Below are 17,718 nucleotides of genomic sequence, written 5' to 3'. Positions count from 1 at the left end.
ATCGAAGAGCTCCGGTGCCCTTCGGGGTAATTTTTTCGATCCCCCGTCGGGGCCTGGTCGGCCCGACCGCGTGCAGAAGAACGCCGATGGAACGGACCCCGTTCCGTTTCTGTCCCAAATGCCACAATAAATACCCCTATACAGACCAACACTTGGTCTGCAACCTGTGCCTGTCACCTGAGCACAGCGAAGACACCTGCGAGGCCTGTCGTGCGTTCCTGTCCCGAAAAACTCTCCGAGACCGTCGAGCCAGAAGACTTCAGATGGCGTCCGCGCCGACAGCCCACCGGGAGTTCGAGGAACAAGAAGAGGAGGGATCCTTTTCGATCCAAGAATCGGACTCCGAAGGATTCGACGATACACAAACCGTGAGTAGGACGTCGAAAACCACTCAAAAGAAGATTTACAAGGCCCAGGGGACGCCACTGCCATCAGGCCATGGCTCGACCCATAAATTCAGTGACCGACCATCGGCACCGAAAAAGGCCCAAACAGTGCCGAGATCGTCCGACTCCGGTCGAGACACCGGCACGCAGCCTTCTCGGGACCGAGAAAGTGCTGGAGACAAGCATCGACACCGAGATACCGGTGTAGACACGGCTCGACGCCGAGACAGCGGCACCGAAGAAGATCGACGCCGAGAGGTTTCGGCCCCGAAAAAGAAAAAAGTCACCTCGGAGCCGAAAAAAGATGCAGACAGGGTTTCGGTGCCGAAACAAACTGCAACCGACCCAGTTTCAGGCTCTTATACAGAAGAGCACTCGCTAACCTCCCAAATGCAAAAGCATAGGTTTGAGGAAGAACTACACTCAACGGATGTAGACCATACGCAAAAGTGTATTTTCATAAAGCAGGGGACAGGAAAAATAAGCACCCTTCCCCCTATTAGAAGAAAGAGAAGATTGGAGTTCCAAACTGAACAAACACCACAAACAAAAGTGGTGAAAAAAGTTACCCCACCACCCTCTCCTCCACCTGTGATTAACGTCTCACCAGCACAAACTCCATCACATTCCCCAGCTCACACCACCATGAGCCAGGGTGACCAAGATCAAGACGCATGGGACTTATACGACGCCCCAGTGTCAGATAACAGTCCGGAGGCATACCCTACGAAGCCATCTCCACCAGAGGACAGCACTGCGTATTCTCAAGTGGTGGCTAGAGCAGCACAATTTCACAATGTAAGCCTCCACTCAGAACAGGTCGAGGATGACTTTTTATTCAACATACTCTCCTCCACCCACAGCTCCTACCAAAGCCTGCCTATGCTCCCTGGTATGCTCCGGCACGCAAAATAAATCTTTAAGGAGCCGGTCAAAAGTAGGGCAATCACACCAAGAGTGGAAAAAAAGTATAAGGCGCCTCCTACAGACCCGGCTTTCATCACTACACAGCTGCCACCAGACTCTGTCGTTGTAGGAGCAGCTAGGAAAAGGGCCAACTCCCACACATCTGGAGATGCACCACCCCCAGATAAAGAAAGCCGCAAGTTCGATGCAGCTGGTAAAAGAGTCGCAGCACAAGCTGCAAACCAGTGGCGCATCGCTAACTCCCAGGCACTACTTGCGCGCTATGACAGAGCCCATTGGGATGAGATGCAACATCTCATTGACCATCTGCCCAAGGACCTACAAAATAGGGCAAAACAAGTGGTTGAGGAGGGACAGACCATTTCCAACAACCAAATCCGCTCCTCCATGGACGCTGCAGATACAGCTGCAGGGACAATTAATACATCTGTAACTATCAGAAGGCATGCATGGCTCCAAACGTCTGGATTTAAACCAGAGATTCAGCAAGCAGTTCTCAATATGCCTTTTAACGAAAAAGAACTGTTCGGTCCAGAAGTGGACACAGCGATTGAGAAACTCAAAAAAGACACGGACACTGCTAAAGCCATGGGCGCACTCTACTCCCCGCAGAGCAGAGGGAATTACAGCACATTCCGTAAAACACCCTTTAGAGGGGGGTTTCGGGGTCAAAGCACACAAGCCAGCACCTCACAGGCAACACCGTCCAGTTACCAGGGACAGTACAGAGGAGGTTTTCGGGGACAATATAGAGGAGGGCAATTCCCTAGGAATAGAGGAAAATTTCAAAGCCCCAAAACCCCTACTACTAAGCAGTGACTCACATGTCACTCACCCCCTCCACACAACACCAGTGGGGGGAAGAATAAGTCATTATTACAAAGCATGGGAGGAAATCACTACAGACACTTGGGTTCTAGCAATTATCCAACATGGTTATTGCATAGAATTTCTACAATTCCCTCCAAACATACCACCAAAAGCACAAAATTTGACAAAACATCATTCCAATCTCCTGGAGATAGAAGTGCAGGCACTATTGCAAAAGAATGCAATCGAATTAGTGCCAAACACACAAATAAACACAGGAGTTTACTCACTGTACTTTCTGATACCAAAGAAGGACAAAACGCTGAGACCAATCCTAGACCTCAGAATAGTGAACACATTCATCAAATCAGACCACTTTCACATGGTCACACTACAAGAAGTATTACCATTGCTAAAACTACACGACTACATGTCAACTTTAGACCTCAAGGACGCGTATTTCCATATACCAATACACCCATCGCACAGGAAATACCTAAGGTTTGTATTCAAAGGAATACATTACCAATTCAAGGTACTGCCTTTCGGATTAACAACCGCACCAAGAGTCTTTACCAAATGTCTAGCGGTAGTCGCTGCACACATCAGAAGGCAGCAAATACATGTGTTCCCATATCTAGACGACTGGCTAATCAAGGCCCATTCGTTAGTAGAGTGCTCAAATCACACAAATCAGATCATACAAACCCTCTTCAAACTAGGGTTCACCGTCAACTTCACGAAATCCAACATTCTGCCGTGCAAGGTACAACAATACCTAGGAGCCATAATAGACACAACAAAAGGAGTAGCCACTCCAAGTCCCCAAAGAATTCAAAATTTCAACACCATCATACAACGCATGTATCCAACACAAAAGATACAAGCAAAGATGATATTACAACTCCTAGGCATGATGTCTTCATGCATAGCCATTGTCCCAAACGCAAGACTGCACATGAGGCCCTTACAACAGTGCCTAGCATCACAGTGGTCTAAAGCACAGGGTCATCTTCTAGATCTGGTGTTAATAGACCGCCAAACTTACCTCTCGCTTCTGTGGTGGAACAACATAAATTTAAACAAGGGGCGGCTTTTCCAAGACCCAGTGCCACAATACGTAATAACAACAGATGCTTCCATGACAGGGTGGGGAGCACACCTCGATCAACACAGCATACAAGGACAATGGAACGTACATCAAACAAAACTGCATATAAATCACCTAGAACTACTAGCAGTTTTTCAAGCACTAAAAGCTTTCCAACCAATAATAGTTCACAAATACATTCTCGTCAAGACAGACAACATGACAACAATGTATTATCTAAACAAGCAAGGGGGGACACACTCCACGCAGTTAAGCCTGCTAGCACAAAAAATTTGGCGTTGGGCAATTCACAACCAAATTCGCCTAATAGCACAATTTATACCAGGGATCCAAAATCAACTCGCAGACAACCTCTCTCGAGATCACCAACAGGTCCACGAATGGGAAATTCACCCCCAAATTCTGAACACCTATTTCAAACTCTGGGGAACACCTCAAATAGACTTGTTTGCGACGAAGGAGAACGCAAAATGCCAAAACTTCGCATCCAGATACCCACACAAACAGTCCCTAGGCAATGCCCTATGGATGAACTGGTCAGGGATATTTGCTTACGCTTTTCCTCCTCTCCCTCTCCTTCTTTACCTGGTAAACAAACTCAGTCAAAACAAACTCAAACTCATATTGATAGCACCAACTTGGGCAAGGCAACCCTGGTACACAACGCTGCTAGACCTATCAGTAGTACCCTACATCAAATTGCCCAACAGGCCAGATCTGTTGACACAACACAACCAAAAGATCAGACACCCAGATCCAGCATCGCTGAATCTAGCAATCTGGCTCCTGAGATCCTAGAATTCGGGCACTTACAACTTACCCAAGAATGTATGGAAGTCATAAAGCAAGCCAGAAGGCCATCCACCAGGCACTGCTATGCAAGTAAATGGAAGAGGTTTGTTTGCTACTGCCATATTAATCAAATACAACCTTTACACACAACTCCAGAACATGTAGTGGGCTACTTGCTTCACTTACAAAAATCTAACCTGGCTTTCTCTTCCATTAAAATACACCTTGCAGCAATATCTGCATACCTGCAGACTACCTATTCAACTTCCCTATATAAGATACCAGTCATTAAAGCATTCATGGAGGGCCTTAGGAGAATTATACCACCAAGAACACCACCTGTTCCTTCATGGAACCTAAATGTTGTCCTAACTAGACTTATGGGTCCACCTTTTGAACCCATGCACTCCTGCGAAATACAGTTCCTAACCTGGAACGTTGCATTTCTCATCGCCATTACTTCCCTAAGAAGAGTAAGCGAGATTCAGGCGTTTACAATACAAGAACCTTTTATACAACTACACAAGAATAAGAACTAAGGACTAATCCTAAATTTTTGCCAAAGGTTATTTCACCGTTCCATCTAAATCAAACAGTGGAACTTCCAGTGTTCTTTCCACAGCCAGATACCGTAGCTGAAAGGGCACTACATACATTAGATGTCAAAAGAGCATTAATGTATTACATTGACAGAACAAAGAACATCAGAAAGACTAAACAACTATTTATTGCATTTCAAAAACCTCATGCAGGAAACCCAATATCAAAACAAGGTATAGCCAGATGGATAGTTAAATGCATCCAAATCTGCTACCTTAAAGCTAAACGACAGCTGCCCATTACACCAAGGGCACACTCAACCAGAAAGAAGGGTGCTACCATGGCCTTTCTAGGAAACATCCCAATGCAAGAAATATGTAAGGCAGCCACATGGTCTACGCCTCACACATTCACCAAGCACTACTGTGTAGATGTGTTATCCGCACAACAAGCCACAGTAGGTCAAGCCGTATTAAGAACATTATTTCAAACTACTTCCACTCCTACAGGCTGAGCCACCGCTTTTGGGGAGATAACTGCTTACTAGTCTATGCAAAACATGCGTATCTACAGCGACAGATGCCATCGAACTGAAAATGTCACTTACCCAGTGTACATCTGTTTGTGGCATCAGTCGCTGTAGATTCGCATGTGCCCACCCGCCTCCCCGGGAGCCTGTAGCAGTTTGGAAGTTACCTTCAACTATTTGTATATGTATCATCTCAACCTTAAATAGGTACATACTTAGTCACTCCATTGCATGGGCACTATTACTACAATTCAACTCCTACCTCACCCTCTGCGGGGAAAAACAATCGAAGATGGAGTCGACGCCCATGCGCAATGGAGACAAAAGGAGGAGTCACTCGGTCCCGTGACTCGAAAGACTTCTTCGAAGAAAAACAACTTGTAACACTCCGGCCCAACACCAGATGGCGAGCTATTGCAAAACATGCGAATCTACAGCGACTGATGCCACGAACCGATGTACACTGGGTAAGTGACATTTTCATTACAGGCTTGTTTATTGAAAGGGAGCCCTCTGAAAGAAACTGTAAATAAGGTTTGGCCAATGGAAGGTACGAAGTAAAGCTGCACAGCCTGAGACAAATAAAGCCAGCACACAGAAAGCAAGAAAATGTGAGTTACAAACTACAAAGCCAATAGTAGTTTCCCAAACTCCCTGTTTAACTGCGCTCAGTGGATGATATTTCCCTGTTCAAAAAAAGCTGAAAACCTGGCTTTTTCAACAAGAATAGGTGGTCACACTGCACTTTAGGTGGCTGATAAGCTCGATGCCGGGACACTCCTCGGAGTAGCTGTGCACTTTACAAGTTGCATTTCATTAATTAATTCAATGGCAAGCAACGGGGAGAATGGATTTCTAGGTCGGCTTTCTAAATGTCCCCAAGATGTCTTTAGAAAATCAGGCTGCGGCCTAAAAAGGACCACCTGGTCACAACTGCTGATTACTACACGATGATGTTCCAAATTGAGTGATGTATTAAGAATTATGAAGTCTGTATTGCATAACGGGAAGTTTGCATGTGTGTTTTTATGGCTTTAAACCGAAATAAAGCTTATTAGTACTACACGGTACCACTGCGCTTGTGCCGTTTAACTCCTGGTGAAGGCAGTAGCCTTCCACCACTATGAAGGTAGCACTTTCGACGCCCCTCCGAGTCCAACAAGTGTGTAATCTATGACACAGGGCTATTTCACGGTGCACACGCATGATCTTTTTTCTCCTATGGCAAAAAATCAGCATTAGGGATCCAGACATGTACCCACTTAGGGCAGGGGTACATGTTTCTCACCATGCAGAGGACTTTTCAGTCCCAAAAGATAATATTTCTGTGTACCAGTGGTTCTTATTCTGCGATCTGTGGATTAATGACATAATAGTTGCAGATTTTAAAGTACATATTCAATACATACATATACATAAAAAAGCTAAATTCAACCTTTTGGAACACTCAGTAAATGTGATCATAAATGTGTGTGGGTAAATGTGAAGAGATTTGAAATTGGAGGCTAAAAAGTAAGTTTGGTATCATTATCTGTATTTGTGGTAGGAGTAGAGAGAATGGGATTTAGTGGGGACGACTGGTTTCCTCAATTAAGAACTTGTTTGTACTGACAAAGAAAACATGCATTTGAACAAAAAAGACAAGGTTATTTGCTAAAGTCTAACACATCACTTCATCTTTTAGAGATAAAAGTACATTTTAAAAAGCTCCACCTTCCCATTAAAGTGTCAATGTTTGCATGTTTTGTAAACAAAATGAAATACCTCCTTACTTATGGCTAATTTGATGGGGTCTTGTTTCTGTGTTTTTGTGTACTGCTTGAAGTTCAGGTCGCAGAAATTGGTTCCCGGATTCTGGTAGTGATTCAGTGGTGGTCCACACAAGTCAAAAGGTTAAGAATCACTGCTCTATATGTGTTTTTGAGGTGCAGCTGGAGCTAGGGGCACATGGACTAAGAATGGGAAGAGCTGAGGACTCATGGATACAGTGTATGGCGCTTGGGGTTCATATCCAGAAAGAGCAAGAATCCTGGGAGCATAGACAGACACAGAAGATAGGGGCATATGAGTAGACAGCGTTAGGAACTTGAACATGGACAGACGGCGTGAATGAGCTTAGTGCACATTAATTGATAGTATAGTTTGCACTGCCACAGGGGTCTTCAGCCCCCAGGGCTCTGAAACCTGGCTCTTTCATGGGTTATACAGCCTAAAGTCAAAGAAAAGATTTATCTTACGGTGGGTGCTATATGAAAAGTTTACTCATATCCATATTCTCTCTTTGATTTTAAGTCCAGTGAGTCCACTACCTGGTAGCAACAATTCTCAAAAAATTAACTGATAAAATCAGAAAGTTTGCATAACATAGATGGAGAAGAGCATGCATAGCCGGACTGGCCAAACTGGCTCCATGGCATTTCCGAGGTAGGCTGCAAACCAGGGGGCTGAAGAGGAATACATTAGAGGACAGCCTTTTCGGAGAGTTGTACCCTATTGGCCGTGGCGGTGAGGTATGTGCAGTGGCACCAGGGCCTATAGCGGTGGGGCTGCAGCCTGCCCTGCACCAGCTGCATTGTACGTCACAGGCCGCCCTCGCAGAGAATCCTGTGTGCATTCCCAGAGCCCTGGATTGTCTACACAATGGGGTGCGAGCTTCTGGGGAGGGGAGACCTGTACACTGGTCCATGGGCAAGGAAAGGATGAATGAAGAGAGACCGGTGGGAAAGGAAAGGTAGAGGACAGAATGGAGACACCCAGGGGAATGAACAGATAATGAAGAGATAAAGCAGAAAATGATAAGGAACAGAGGAAGACAGAGAACGGGTAATGGAGTTATGCTGGTGTTATTAGATGCATGAGAGAATAGAGACATGCTGGTAATCATGGAGTGGTACAAACATGGATGGAACATATAGAGAAGGATAGAGAGGTGCACGAGAGAGAGGTACAACAGAGCATAAAGAGAACCAGGGGAAAGAAGAGAGCCGAAACGGAGAGCAAATGAAAACGTCACATGGTACAGGGCATAAGATCAAGAGAGGAGAGTAACAGAAGCAAGGGAGAATGGAAAGATACAAGAGGAGGGAGAGAAAGTGCAGATTGAAGGGGGAGAGATAAGTGAAAATGATGGAGGAAAGAGAACTGAAAGAAACAACAGGATTGACAGAGGAGAGAAAGTGGAGAGTGGAGGGAGGGTGAAAGAAGGAAAGTAGAGTATTATTGTGGTAGAGAGAGAAGGGGAGGATGTTGATACACAATAAAGGATGTAGGGAGACAGGTAGGGGGAGCGGCAATGGGAAACATGAACCGTGAGATACATAGGAGGGGGCTGAAAAGTATAGACTAATTAGAAACAGATGAGTGCAGAGATACAGAAAAGACTTGGGGGATGTAAGAGAGAGTGAAGAGAAGGGTGAAAAAGGGGGAGCAGTATAAAAGAACTAAAGTAATGCAGGAGAAAAGAGGAGAGAAGAAAAGCTGGAGGCAGAGCAGAAGGGAAATACGAGGTTACAATGAAGTGGGGCTGAAAGTGGAGAGATGCAGGTGGGTGTGTGGAGGGTAAAAGTTGGAAAGAGGAAGACCGTTCATGGCAAGAATAGTGACGAGCATGGCAAAATGAAGATATATGGGGCAGAGAGTGAAAGAGGCAAGAGATATGCAGGTGGAAAAGGGAGAGAGGCGAACAGACAGCTACTTTGTGGAACATCATTGGACAATGAAGAGGAAAAGTGGAGGACAGTGAGGAAAAGATGGAAGGTTGTGTGATACGGAGAAAGTGGAAGAGAGAAAGGGTCTGGAGACTTTCATGGACTGGGGAGTGAAATGCTACAGAGAACAAAAACAAAGCTATCCTTAGTGCAGGAGGTTCAGCGACAAGAGACTCGGAGGGTGATTGGACCCATTTCTTTTCAATTACGCTGTATTTTAATTGCCAATCACTGTGGGTTGGAGGCCCATTCTTCTTACCTCAATTAGGGCCCCTGGCACTCTTGCTACGCCTCTGACTGGCCAATGCTTGTTTCATTTTTTGCTTCATAGTCTTACAGCGCCACCACCTTCGGAGCACTCTAGGACACCAACTCCTCCAAGAAGCCGGCCCCTGTCCCAGTCTCCTCTTAGCCAGAGGGCATCACCTGCAGGTAAGAAAAAGACACAGCTGCTGATCAATTCACCACACCTTTACCTATGTTTATTCCAGCTCCTTCTTCAGAGGACAAGTCTGAATTCATGCCGCAACAATGACTTGAGATAACATTTTATGTCTTCACACGCAAACTATATTGGTTTACTCGCTACAGGTGTTTTCATGGACGCATGGCTGCTTGACATGCTGTCACATACATATAACAATATATTTCCCACTTCTGGGTATTTATTAGCCATTGTCTGTGATATTCTGTAGTGATGCTAGTGTGCCTAAATCAGAGCTACATTTCAGGCAGTGAGGCCTGAGTTGGAGTATAGACATGTAGCGCCGCATTTGCGCCACTTTTTGACGCAAAAGCGGCGCAAAGTTACAAAATACAATTGGCCCATATTTATACTTTTTGACGCACAACTGCGCCAACGCAGTTGTGTGTCAAAAATTTTACCGCCGGCTAACGCCATTCCAACGCACCATGCGGGCGCCTTATTTATGGAATGACGTTAGCCGGCGCTGCGGACTGGTGTGCGTAAAAAAAAATGACTCACACCAGGCAGCGCCGGCGTATGGGAAAATGGGGGTTGTGCGTCAAAAAATGGGGCAAGTCAGGTCTAAGGCAAAATTCAGGCCTCAAACCGGATTTGCGCCATTTTTTTGTACGCCCAACCTCCATTGACATGACTCCTGTCTTAGCAAAGACAGGAGTCATGCGCCCTTGCCCAATGGCCATGCCCAGGGGACTACTGTCGCCTGGGCATGGTCCCCTGGGCATGGTCATTGGGCATAGTGGCATGTAGGGGGGCCCAAATCAGGCCCCCCTATGCCACAAAAAAAATCTGAAAAAAATACTTACCCGAACTTACCTTTACTTCCCTGGGATGGGTCCCTCCATCCTTGGGTGTCCTCCTGGGGTGGGCAAGGGTGGCAGGGGGTGTCCCTGGGGGCAGGGGAGGGCACCTCTGGGCTCCTTCCGAGCCCACAGGTCCCTTAACGCCAGCCCTGACCCAGGCGTTAAAAAACGGCGCCCATCAGGATGTGCGTCGTTTTTTAAGGCCCACCCCCTCCTGTGCGTCAAAATGACGTGAGAGTATAAATATGGAGCACAGGCCTTAAAGTCATTTTTTGGAAGGGAACGCCTTCCTTGCATATAATTAACGCAAGGCTGGTTCCCCCTTCCAAAAAATGACGCACATGGTGGAATTTTGACGCCCGCGGGGTCGGACGTCAAAGTATAAATATGGGGCAGGGTTTGCGCCGATTGTGCGTCAAAATTTTTGACGCACATTCGGCGCAAACAGAGTATAAATATGCCCCTCTTGTATTTTGTAAGTTTGCGCCGCTTTTGCGTCAAAAAGCGGCGCAAATGCAGCGCTAAAAAAGTATAAATATGGGCCGTAGTTTTTAGGACAAGCCTATTATACCGCGTGTGCACTGTCTGTTGCAAAGCATATTGTGGCTTACCGTGAACATAAAGGGGCTTGGAACCTGCCTATTGTTTACCATTGGTTGCCTTTCCTTGTCATTCTCAGTTGCCTGCTTCTTATACATATTCATGTTTGTCAGTCTTGTGTTTGTCCCTCCCAGGAAGCATAGGCATGTTGTATTTAAATGGAAAACCGGGGTTTGTGGAAAATTACACCAGGCCCGCGTTTTATTTTTTGTTTCGAACATCTTATTCCTGGCATACCGTATATCATGACTATACAGTGCTCTGTACCCCGCAGCACCTTTAAAAGAGCTTGAAGCTCGACGCCTGCTTAAGCCGGTCTTGTCCTCCCTTTTCGATTTATACTATCGAAGGAGTCCCTTTAACTGAAAACGTAAACTGATAGACAAGTGATTTTGCCTTTTAGTCTATGCATCTGTTAATCATAGGTTTTCAGCATTTTTAGATGATGATGTATGTATCAACCTCCGAACCTCTCCCAGTCGTTCCAGTGCATGCGTGGAAGTATAGATCAGTTGGCGGCGGAAGCACTCTGCAAGCGCGTGCCTAGAAGAACATAATTTGTTCAGTGACGAAAAATAGCTAGGCTTTACTTGAGGACACTAATTCATACATTTACCGGCTTTCTGTGAGAAGCCGGAGTTTCAGACTAGAGGGAATTCATATGTTGTACTGTGGTCTATATTGTGTTGTTTGCTATGGTTCATTTAATGTTGTCAGTTATGTTATGTCACGCATTTAAATTTATAAGCATTTCCAAACAAGTTATTTGGAAAATAATCTGTTGCTAAAATTATTTAAAATCACCTTTCATAAAATGTCACTGATTTTGTGTGAAAATATGGAGTGATCTGGTTTTAGAGATGGCCAAGCCTCTGAAAGCTCAAGCCAGATGCTTGGCCCTGGCTCAGCCTGAGGTCCTTTCAGAACCACATGCCCAAAACAAGGCAAGCTTTCACAAGAGGCTATGTGACTAGGTGCCAGATGTATCATTAATTCCAGTAGCTATTACCAAATTGTGATTTTTTGCGAATCGCAATTAAGTAATCACAATTGGAATGTATGAAACTCTAGGGGTATCATATAGCGATTCGCAAGGGCTCGCAAATGGACCTACCTCATTAATATTCATGAGGTAGGTAGCAATTTGTGGCCCATTGCAAATGGCCAAAATCACAGGGATGGTCACCTGCCGGGCTAGGCAGACCTCCATGTCTGTGATTGACTTTAAATAAAGCAATCTTTTTTTTTTTTTTTTTTTATTTTAAATGCAGCCCATTTTCCATAAAGGAACACAGGATGTGTTTTAAAAAGGAAAATGAAAAATTTTCTTTTCATTTTTTAAGAGGAGGCTCGTAAAAAATGTTTTTGCATGCATTCCCTTGGGGACCCCTTCCCCTTTGCGAAAGGGTTACCACCAATTTGAAATTGGTGGTAACTGCGATTGTTTTGTGACCGCAATCACGGTCACAAAACAATCATACATACCTCTGCAATTCAGTATTAGGAAGGGATGCCCTTGACACGCCCCTTCCTAATACTGAATCAGTATGTAGACCCAAATCCAATTTGCGATTCGGTAACAAGTTACCGAATGACAAATTGGACTTGATACATACCAAAATTCCAAACGCAAAAATGTTTGATACATCTGTCCCTAAGTAGCTATTGCTGTGTACCATACAACGTGGAGAACCAGGTTTGAATCCTGGCCTTCACTCCACATCCTGTGAATCCTGGCAAATCTCTTGTGTCATGTAAAGAACAGATAAGTAGTCTGTGTCTGTTGTGAAGCGCTCATATCTCCCTGGGCAAAGTTTGCAGCATGTGAAACTGGCAACAATAAAATGCTTATTCTGTCTGTCACACATGCTAATCTCCTCTTCCAGAATTAAGGACAAAGCACATAAAGTAGTCTGTCTCTGTGAAGAGCTCTTACGTCCCAGGGAAAAGTTCACGGTACATGAAACTGCCAACAATAAAATGAGGGTTCTGCCTGTCAAGCATGCACTCGTTTCCTCTTCCACATGTTAAGGACAAAGCATTAACTTTTTTTTTTTTTTTTTTTACTTTTGTTTGTATTTATTTTGTTATTTCTCTAATACGTTGAACAACTTTGCATCATATACAGAGTAACAATAGGTGATCAGGCGGTGCATTTGGCAGTTAATCTTCCTTTCACCATGGGCTCTCAACAATCAAGAGGAAAATTAACAGGCATATACACATCCTCCCAATGATCCCACTCTAAGTCAACCATAGGGTATTTAACTCTGCCCAGTAAACCTCTGCCTTCCATCAGGGATCATCAGGTATCCAAGTCCTTCCTGGGTTGTGGTTCTTTTCCCTAGTGTTTTTACTCGTTGACTACTGAGTCTCCACATTTCACTTCCCCTCACTTGTGTTTATCTTCCTTTCCCTACAGGCTCTGCATTTCCCATGTACCCCATATTCTCTTGAATTTCTTCATGCATCCTCTCACTTTATATATCTCTTTTTCCAACACTTTACAGCACTTCAGTCCTGTTATCCAGGTGCCATATCTGGGAGGACATCTGTCCCACCATATTTGTGCTATGTCCCATTTGGTACCATACATCCCATATTAATCAGCATTTTCTGGCTTTTTGTGATCTCCGTTCTGTGTTGCAGGGCCTGTCTGTGTCCTGAATTTCCTTCCATATAAGGCATGCAGGTAACTCTTATTTCCCATACTCTCTCTATCCAGACAAAACACGAGGTCTTCCTTTTCCTGGTGTGCCCAGTCATTTACTACTCCAACATGTGCTGCTTCATAATACTCCCGAATGCTCGGCAGAGCTATGCCTCCCTCAAATGTACTGCACTGGATTGTTTTCATGGTTACGCTGGGCTGTCCTCCATCCCACAACAGCGTCCTAATCAGCACTTCTACTTTATTAAAGAAGGCGTCTGGTATTTTATAAGGTGAGTTGTGGAGCACATGGAGGAATCGGGGTAGTGCTATCATTTTTAACATGGCCACCCGGCCTATCATGAACAGCGGTATTCTACTCCAGTGTTTGATGTCTCCCTCCAACCTTTGCATTAGAGGCCGCATATTGGTCACATAGTGAGTGTCTGCGGTTTTCATGATCCATATCCCTAGATATTTGAACTTTTGGGGCTCTATCCGGAGTAGTAGCACTGACGCCCACCCTCCATCCCATCTTACCATTGGGAACAATAGAGATTTGTCCTAGTTGATCTGGAATCCGGAGTATCTACCGAATATCTCAAGGATGTCTCTCAATCTAACTAATGACTGGTCGGTGTTTGTTAGATATAGCAGGGTATCATCTGTGTATAATGAAATACAATCCTCCCATCCCCTTGCGCTCGACCATCCCCATATTTGTGCATCCACGCTCACCCATGCTGCCAGTGCCTCTATCGGCAGCGCAAATACCATTGATGACAGGGGGCATCCTTGCCGAGTCCCCCCGCTTCACCAGGAATCCCTTTGACATTCTACCATTCAGTTTCACTCTGGCCCTAGGTTTTGCATGTAGGAGTCTAACCTATCTAATATACAAGTGTCTGAATCACATTTTTCCGAGAAGCCCAAACAGGTATGGCCATTCAATCGAGTTGAATGCCTTGTTAGCATCTAGGGACATGATCACTCTTGGGTCACCTTGTCGTTCCACTTGTGTGATGTAACTGTGTAATCTATGAAGGTTCAGTTTAGTTGACCAGCCAGGTATAAATCAATTTTGACCTTGATGCACTACTTCAGTGATTACCTCTTGCAGTCTGTTTGCAAGGACTTTTGCTAGATGTTAGTGTCAGCGTTTATTAGCGATATGGGTCTATATGACTCCCGTCTGTCTCTGGGTTTGCCTGCTTTGAGTATTAGGATTATAGTGGCTGTTTTCTGATCCTCTGAGAGCTCACCCATTTTAAACGCCTCCATGTAAGCCTCTCAAAGTGTTTTTTTCATCCCTCCAGGACAGCCTACGAAAGATTTCTATAGGTAACCTGTTACGTCCTGGAGCCTTTCCTGTTTGCATTTGTCCCATTGGGAGTGTTGTTTCTTCTACTGTAAAATCAGTTTCTACTTCCTTCCTCTGTTCCAATGTTAGACATTTTACAGGGCAGTCTTTAATAAACCCCCTCACTTCTTCAGTGAGGACTAAGGGCCTCATGTTATAGAATGACTCCTTATATTTGGCAAATACCTATGCCACTCTCTCGCTACCTGTCTCTCTGTCCCTAGTGTCCAAGGTGATTTCCCTCACATATAATCTCTCGTTTTCTTTGCTCCCTATCCAGACCAGCAGCTTACCAGCCTTATCTCCTGCTTGTAAATGTATTTTTCTCTGGCGATGTATGCTGTTTTTACCTCGTTTCGGGCTGTCAAGTGATAGTCTTCTCTAGTTAGTTCTAAGTCCCTCGCCAGCTGTGGTGTAGGTCTTGTCACATATTCCCTATCAAGTTGCATTAGCCTTACTTTAGCTCTAGCAAATTTTTCAAACGTTCCCTTCTGTCTCTGACTTCCCCGATATGATGATACCCCGAATTGTAGCCTTGTATGCCTCCCATTCTATGACCTTGCTCTGTACATTCCCTTAATTTTCTTTAAAGTAGAGTTTGGATGCTTTGTTCAAACGGCGTATCTCTTTTTATTGACTAGTCTCCATGTTGCCATCCTGCACTCTTTAACGCCTGTCGGATGTCTGCCAGAGTATGTCCCCTCCAGTGCGGAGTGATCACTCAGACCCAAACCACTAACTTTTGATGTCAAAAATAAATACCCATCTAGTGTCTGAATTGCACACTGTGAAACTGGAAAATCTGGGATTATTCTGGTCTTCCCTGTTTGGCCAAATTGTGTGATTGTAGGCAACACGTTATTTCATTGAGCCTCCTTTTTGTTCGTTATCACATATCAAAATACCTTCAATTACCTCAGTTCAGGATGTGCGCAGTGCAAAAACCTCCAGAGTGTTTGGTTTATAAAAAACTATCATGTTTCTCTTTGTATAATAAGAATCTAGGCCACATACAGGGTACCCATGACAACTCACTTGCCTCTTAGTTCACTGAAAGCATTGTCATGGCAGGGGGAGGAATGTGTCCCAGTTTCTGTTTAAAAACCTTTTTATAAATACTTTGCGTGGAAGAGCTACAATCTGATGTACTGAGGTGAAACATGAACATTTTGAAGACACCTTACTGTATTCTAACATTCTAACATGCTGTTTGTTGCTTGATTTACACAGCAAATATATCCAGGGCTCTGCTCTCCTTGTTAATTTGTTGGCTTTGCCTACCTCTATTTTAGCATGTCCTTCGAGTACCCTAGTGAGTGAGATTTAGCTGGAACATGAGGGAGCTAACTTCAGCTAAAGAAAACGGGGCAAACTAGCAAGGGAGGCTCGGGAGACGTCCAGTGCCCCTTAGTCTAATCTTGAAAATGTCTGCATGTAACAACTGCTTACCACCGGAGGTGTACCTACAGTTTTTGCAACAGGTGCAGTGCACCGGGATCAGGCTATGTAAGAGGCCCACTCCATAACAATCATGGCTGTCTCCTATTACCCATCCGGGAGACTGGGGCCAATTTCCCTTGCCTGCATTAGTGACAATAGCACCCATGCCCCTGCCCTGTACATCTGCCACAATAGGCCGAACACTCCATGGGATGTGTGGGTCTATCCTGCAGGACAGAATCCTGGTAGGACCAACTCACCAATTTGTCCTTCTCTGAAATCAAGAAAACAAGCGTTGTTGGGTGGGGTGATAATAACACCTATTGTGTGAACACCAAGAGAATTCCATTTATGATCTGTGCTCTACAACTTGTCAATCTCAGTATATCAATTTTCCAGTCCACTGCTGCACCAAAGCCTCTCATTTGCCCCTGGCTTTTTCACTCATCCATCATGGCTTAACCCCTCCACCACTGTGCCACCATTATTATTGATATAATTTTCTCACCATCCACCTTCGTTGGAAGAGGTGGCGAAGTATCTATACAGGCCAGTCACCTCTGTCAGCATCCAATCAAAGATCAGCGATTTGACACTATCCTTGTTTGTGCTGTGAGGCAGGGATGGCTAAGAATAAAATGATGGTTGTTAAACATGCTTCAGCTTGCTTGTCTGTGCAGGCTGCTGGGGTGGCGCCATTTTAAGGAAGTCATTGTGTGAGAGTCAAAGATGAACAGAAGGCATGAATGTTGTATTTATTTTTATGAGTATATTATGTAAGCTATGAATGTTTGTTTTCTTTACTGTAGTAGGTGATGACACACATCAGACCCAGGACGAACGTGGGAAGACTGCAGCCGCAGTGTGACTCTGGACCTGATGTCGCAGCTCATGCAATCTGCTCAGTCAAGTAAGGCGAGCCTTGAGCCACAGAATGTCAGAACAACACTGAAGAAGGGATTGCTTCACAACCAGCAAACGGGAGCTGCACACATAAGTAGAAATGCCAGGAACTTGTTTAAAACAGCTCTATTTTTCATACAGATGGCACGTACTGTGTGTGCTCTGAACAACTCACAACAGAGATCCAGGGGCGTAACACAGCTCCTCAAGCCCTTGCAGCGCTGGAGCATCGCCCACCCTTCAGGAGGCCCCCAATTCAGCCAATGGCCAATCATTATCTGTGAGATATGGGAGACTTAGGAGCCCCTCATGATATCCTGCAGGGGAGGGGCACCATTTGGCGTTACGCAACCTCAGAGAACCAAACAACTCACTTGTTTAACATTGGAGTTCCTTGATAAAATAAAAACATCTCTGGCACCCAAGTAAGATTCATTGATATCTCAAATAATTTCTAAAGACCACAATAGGATTTCCTGAATTTTATTTATTTGTTTAGATTCTTAATAGAGTGCATTGGGCTCAGGGTGGTAAAGTGCTTGACAGAGAATGGCTTAGAATAACAGTGGACATGCAAAAGACCAGGCCTTGAAAACATCACAAGGATTTTAAGACTTCAGAAAGATAGTGGTATTTTTGTAGTACAGGTCTTAGAAGATCAGATGCAATAGGTGGG

General features: G+C 44.8%; 1 protein-coding gene across 1 annotated transcript in view; it reads left to right on the top strand.

The window, feature by feature from the left end:
• LOC138285854 (uncharacterized) overlaps nt 1–17,458 on the top strand; it is a 492,092-nt gene extending 474,634 nt beyond the window's left edge. The window contains exons 16-17 of the mRNA XM_069226328.1: nt 9,134–9,234; nt 16,949–17,458. Of these exons, the coding sequence (XP_069082429.1) occupies nt 9,134–9,234; nt 16,949–17,007 (160 nt within the window). The 3' untranslated portion in view covers nt 17,008–17,458. The remainder of the gene's footprint in view (nt 1–9,133; nt 9,235–16,948) is intronic.
• Nucleotides 17,459–17,718: the final 260 nt, after the last annotated feature.

This window comes from Pleurodeles waltl, chromosome 3_1 (genome assembly GCF_031143425.1).
Source record: "Pleurodeles waltl isolate 20211129_DDA chromosome 3_1, aPleWal1.hap1.20221129, whole genome shotgun sequence".
Taxonomy (NCBI): domain Eukaryota; kingdom Metazoa; phylum Chordata; class Amphibia; order Caudata; family Salamandridae; genus Pleurodeles; species Pleurodeles waltl.
The sequence above is the reverse complement of the archived record's forward strand: the minus strand, read 5'-3'. Positions and strand labels throughout refer to the sequence as shown.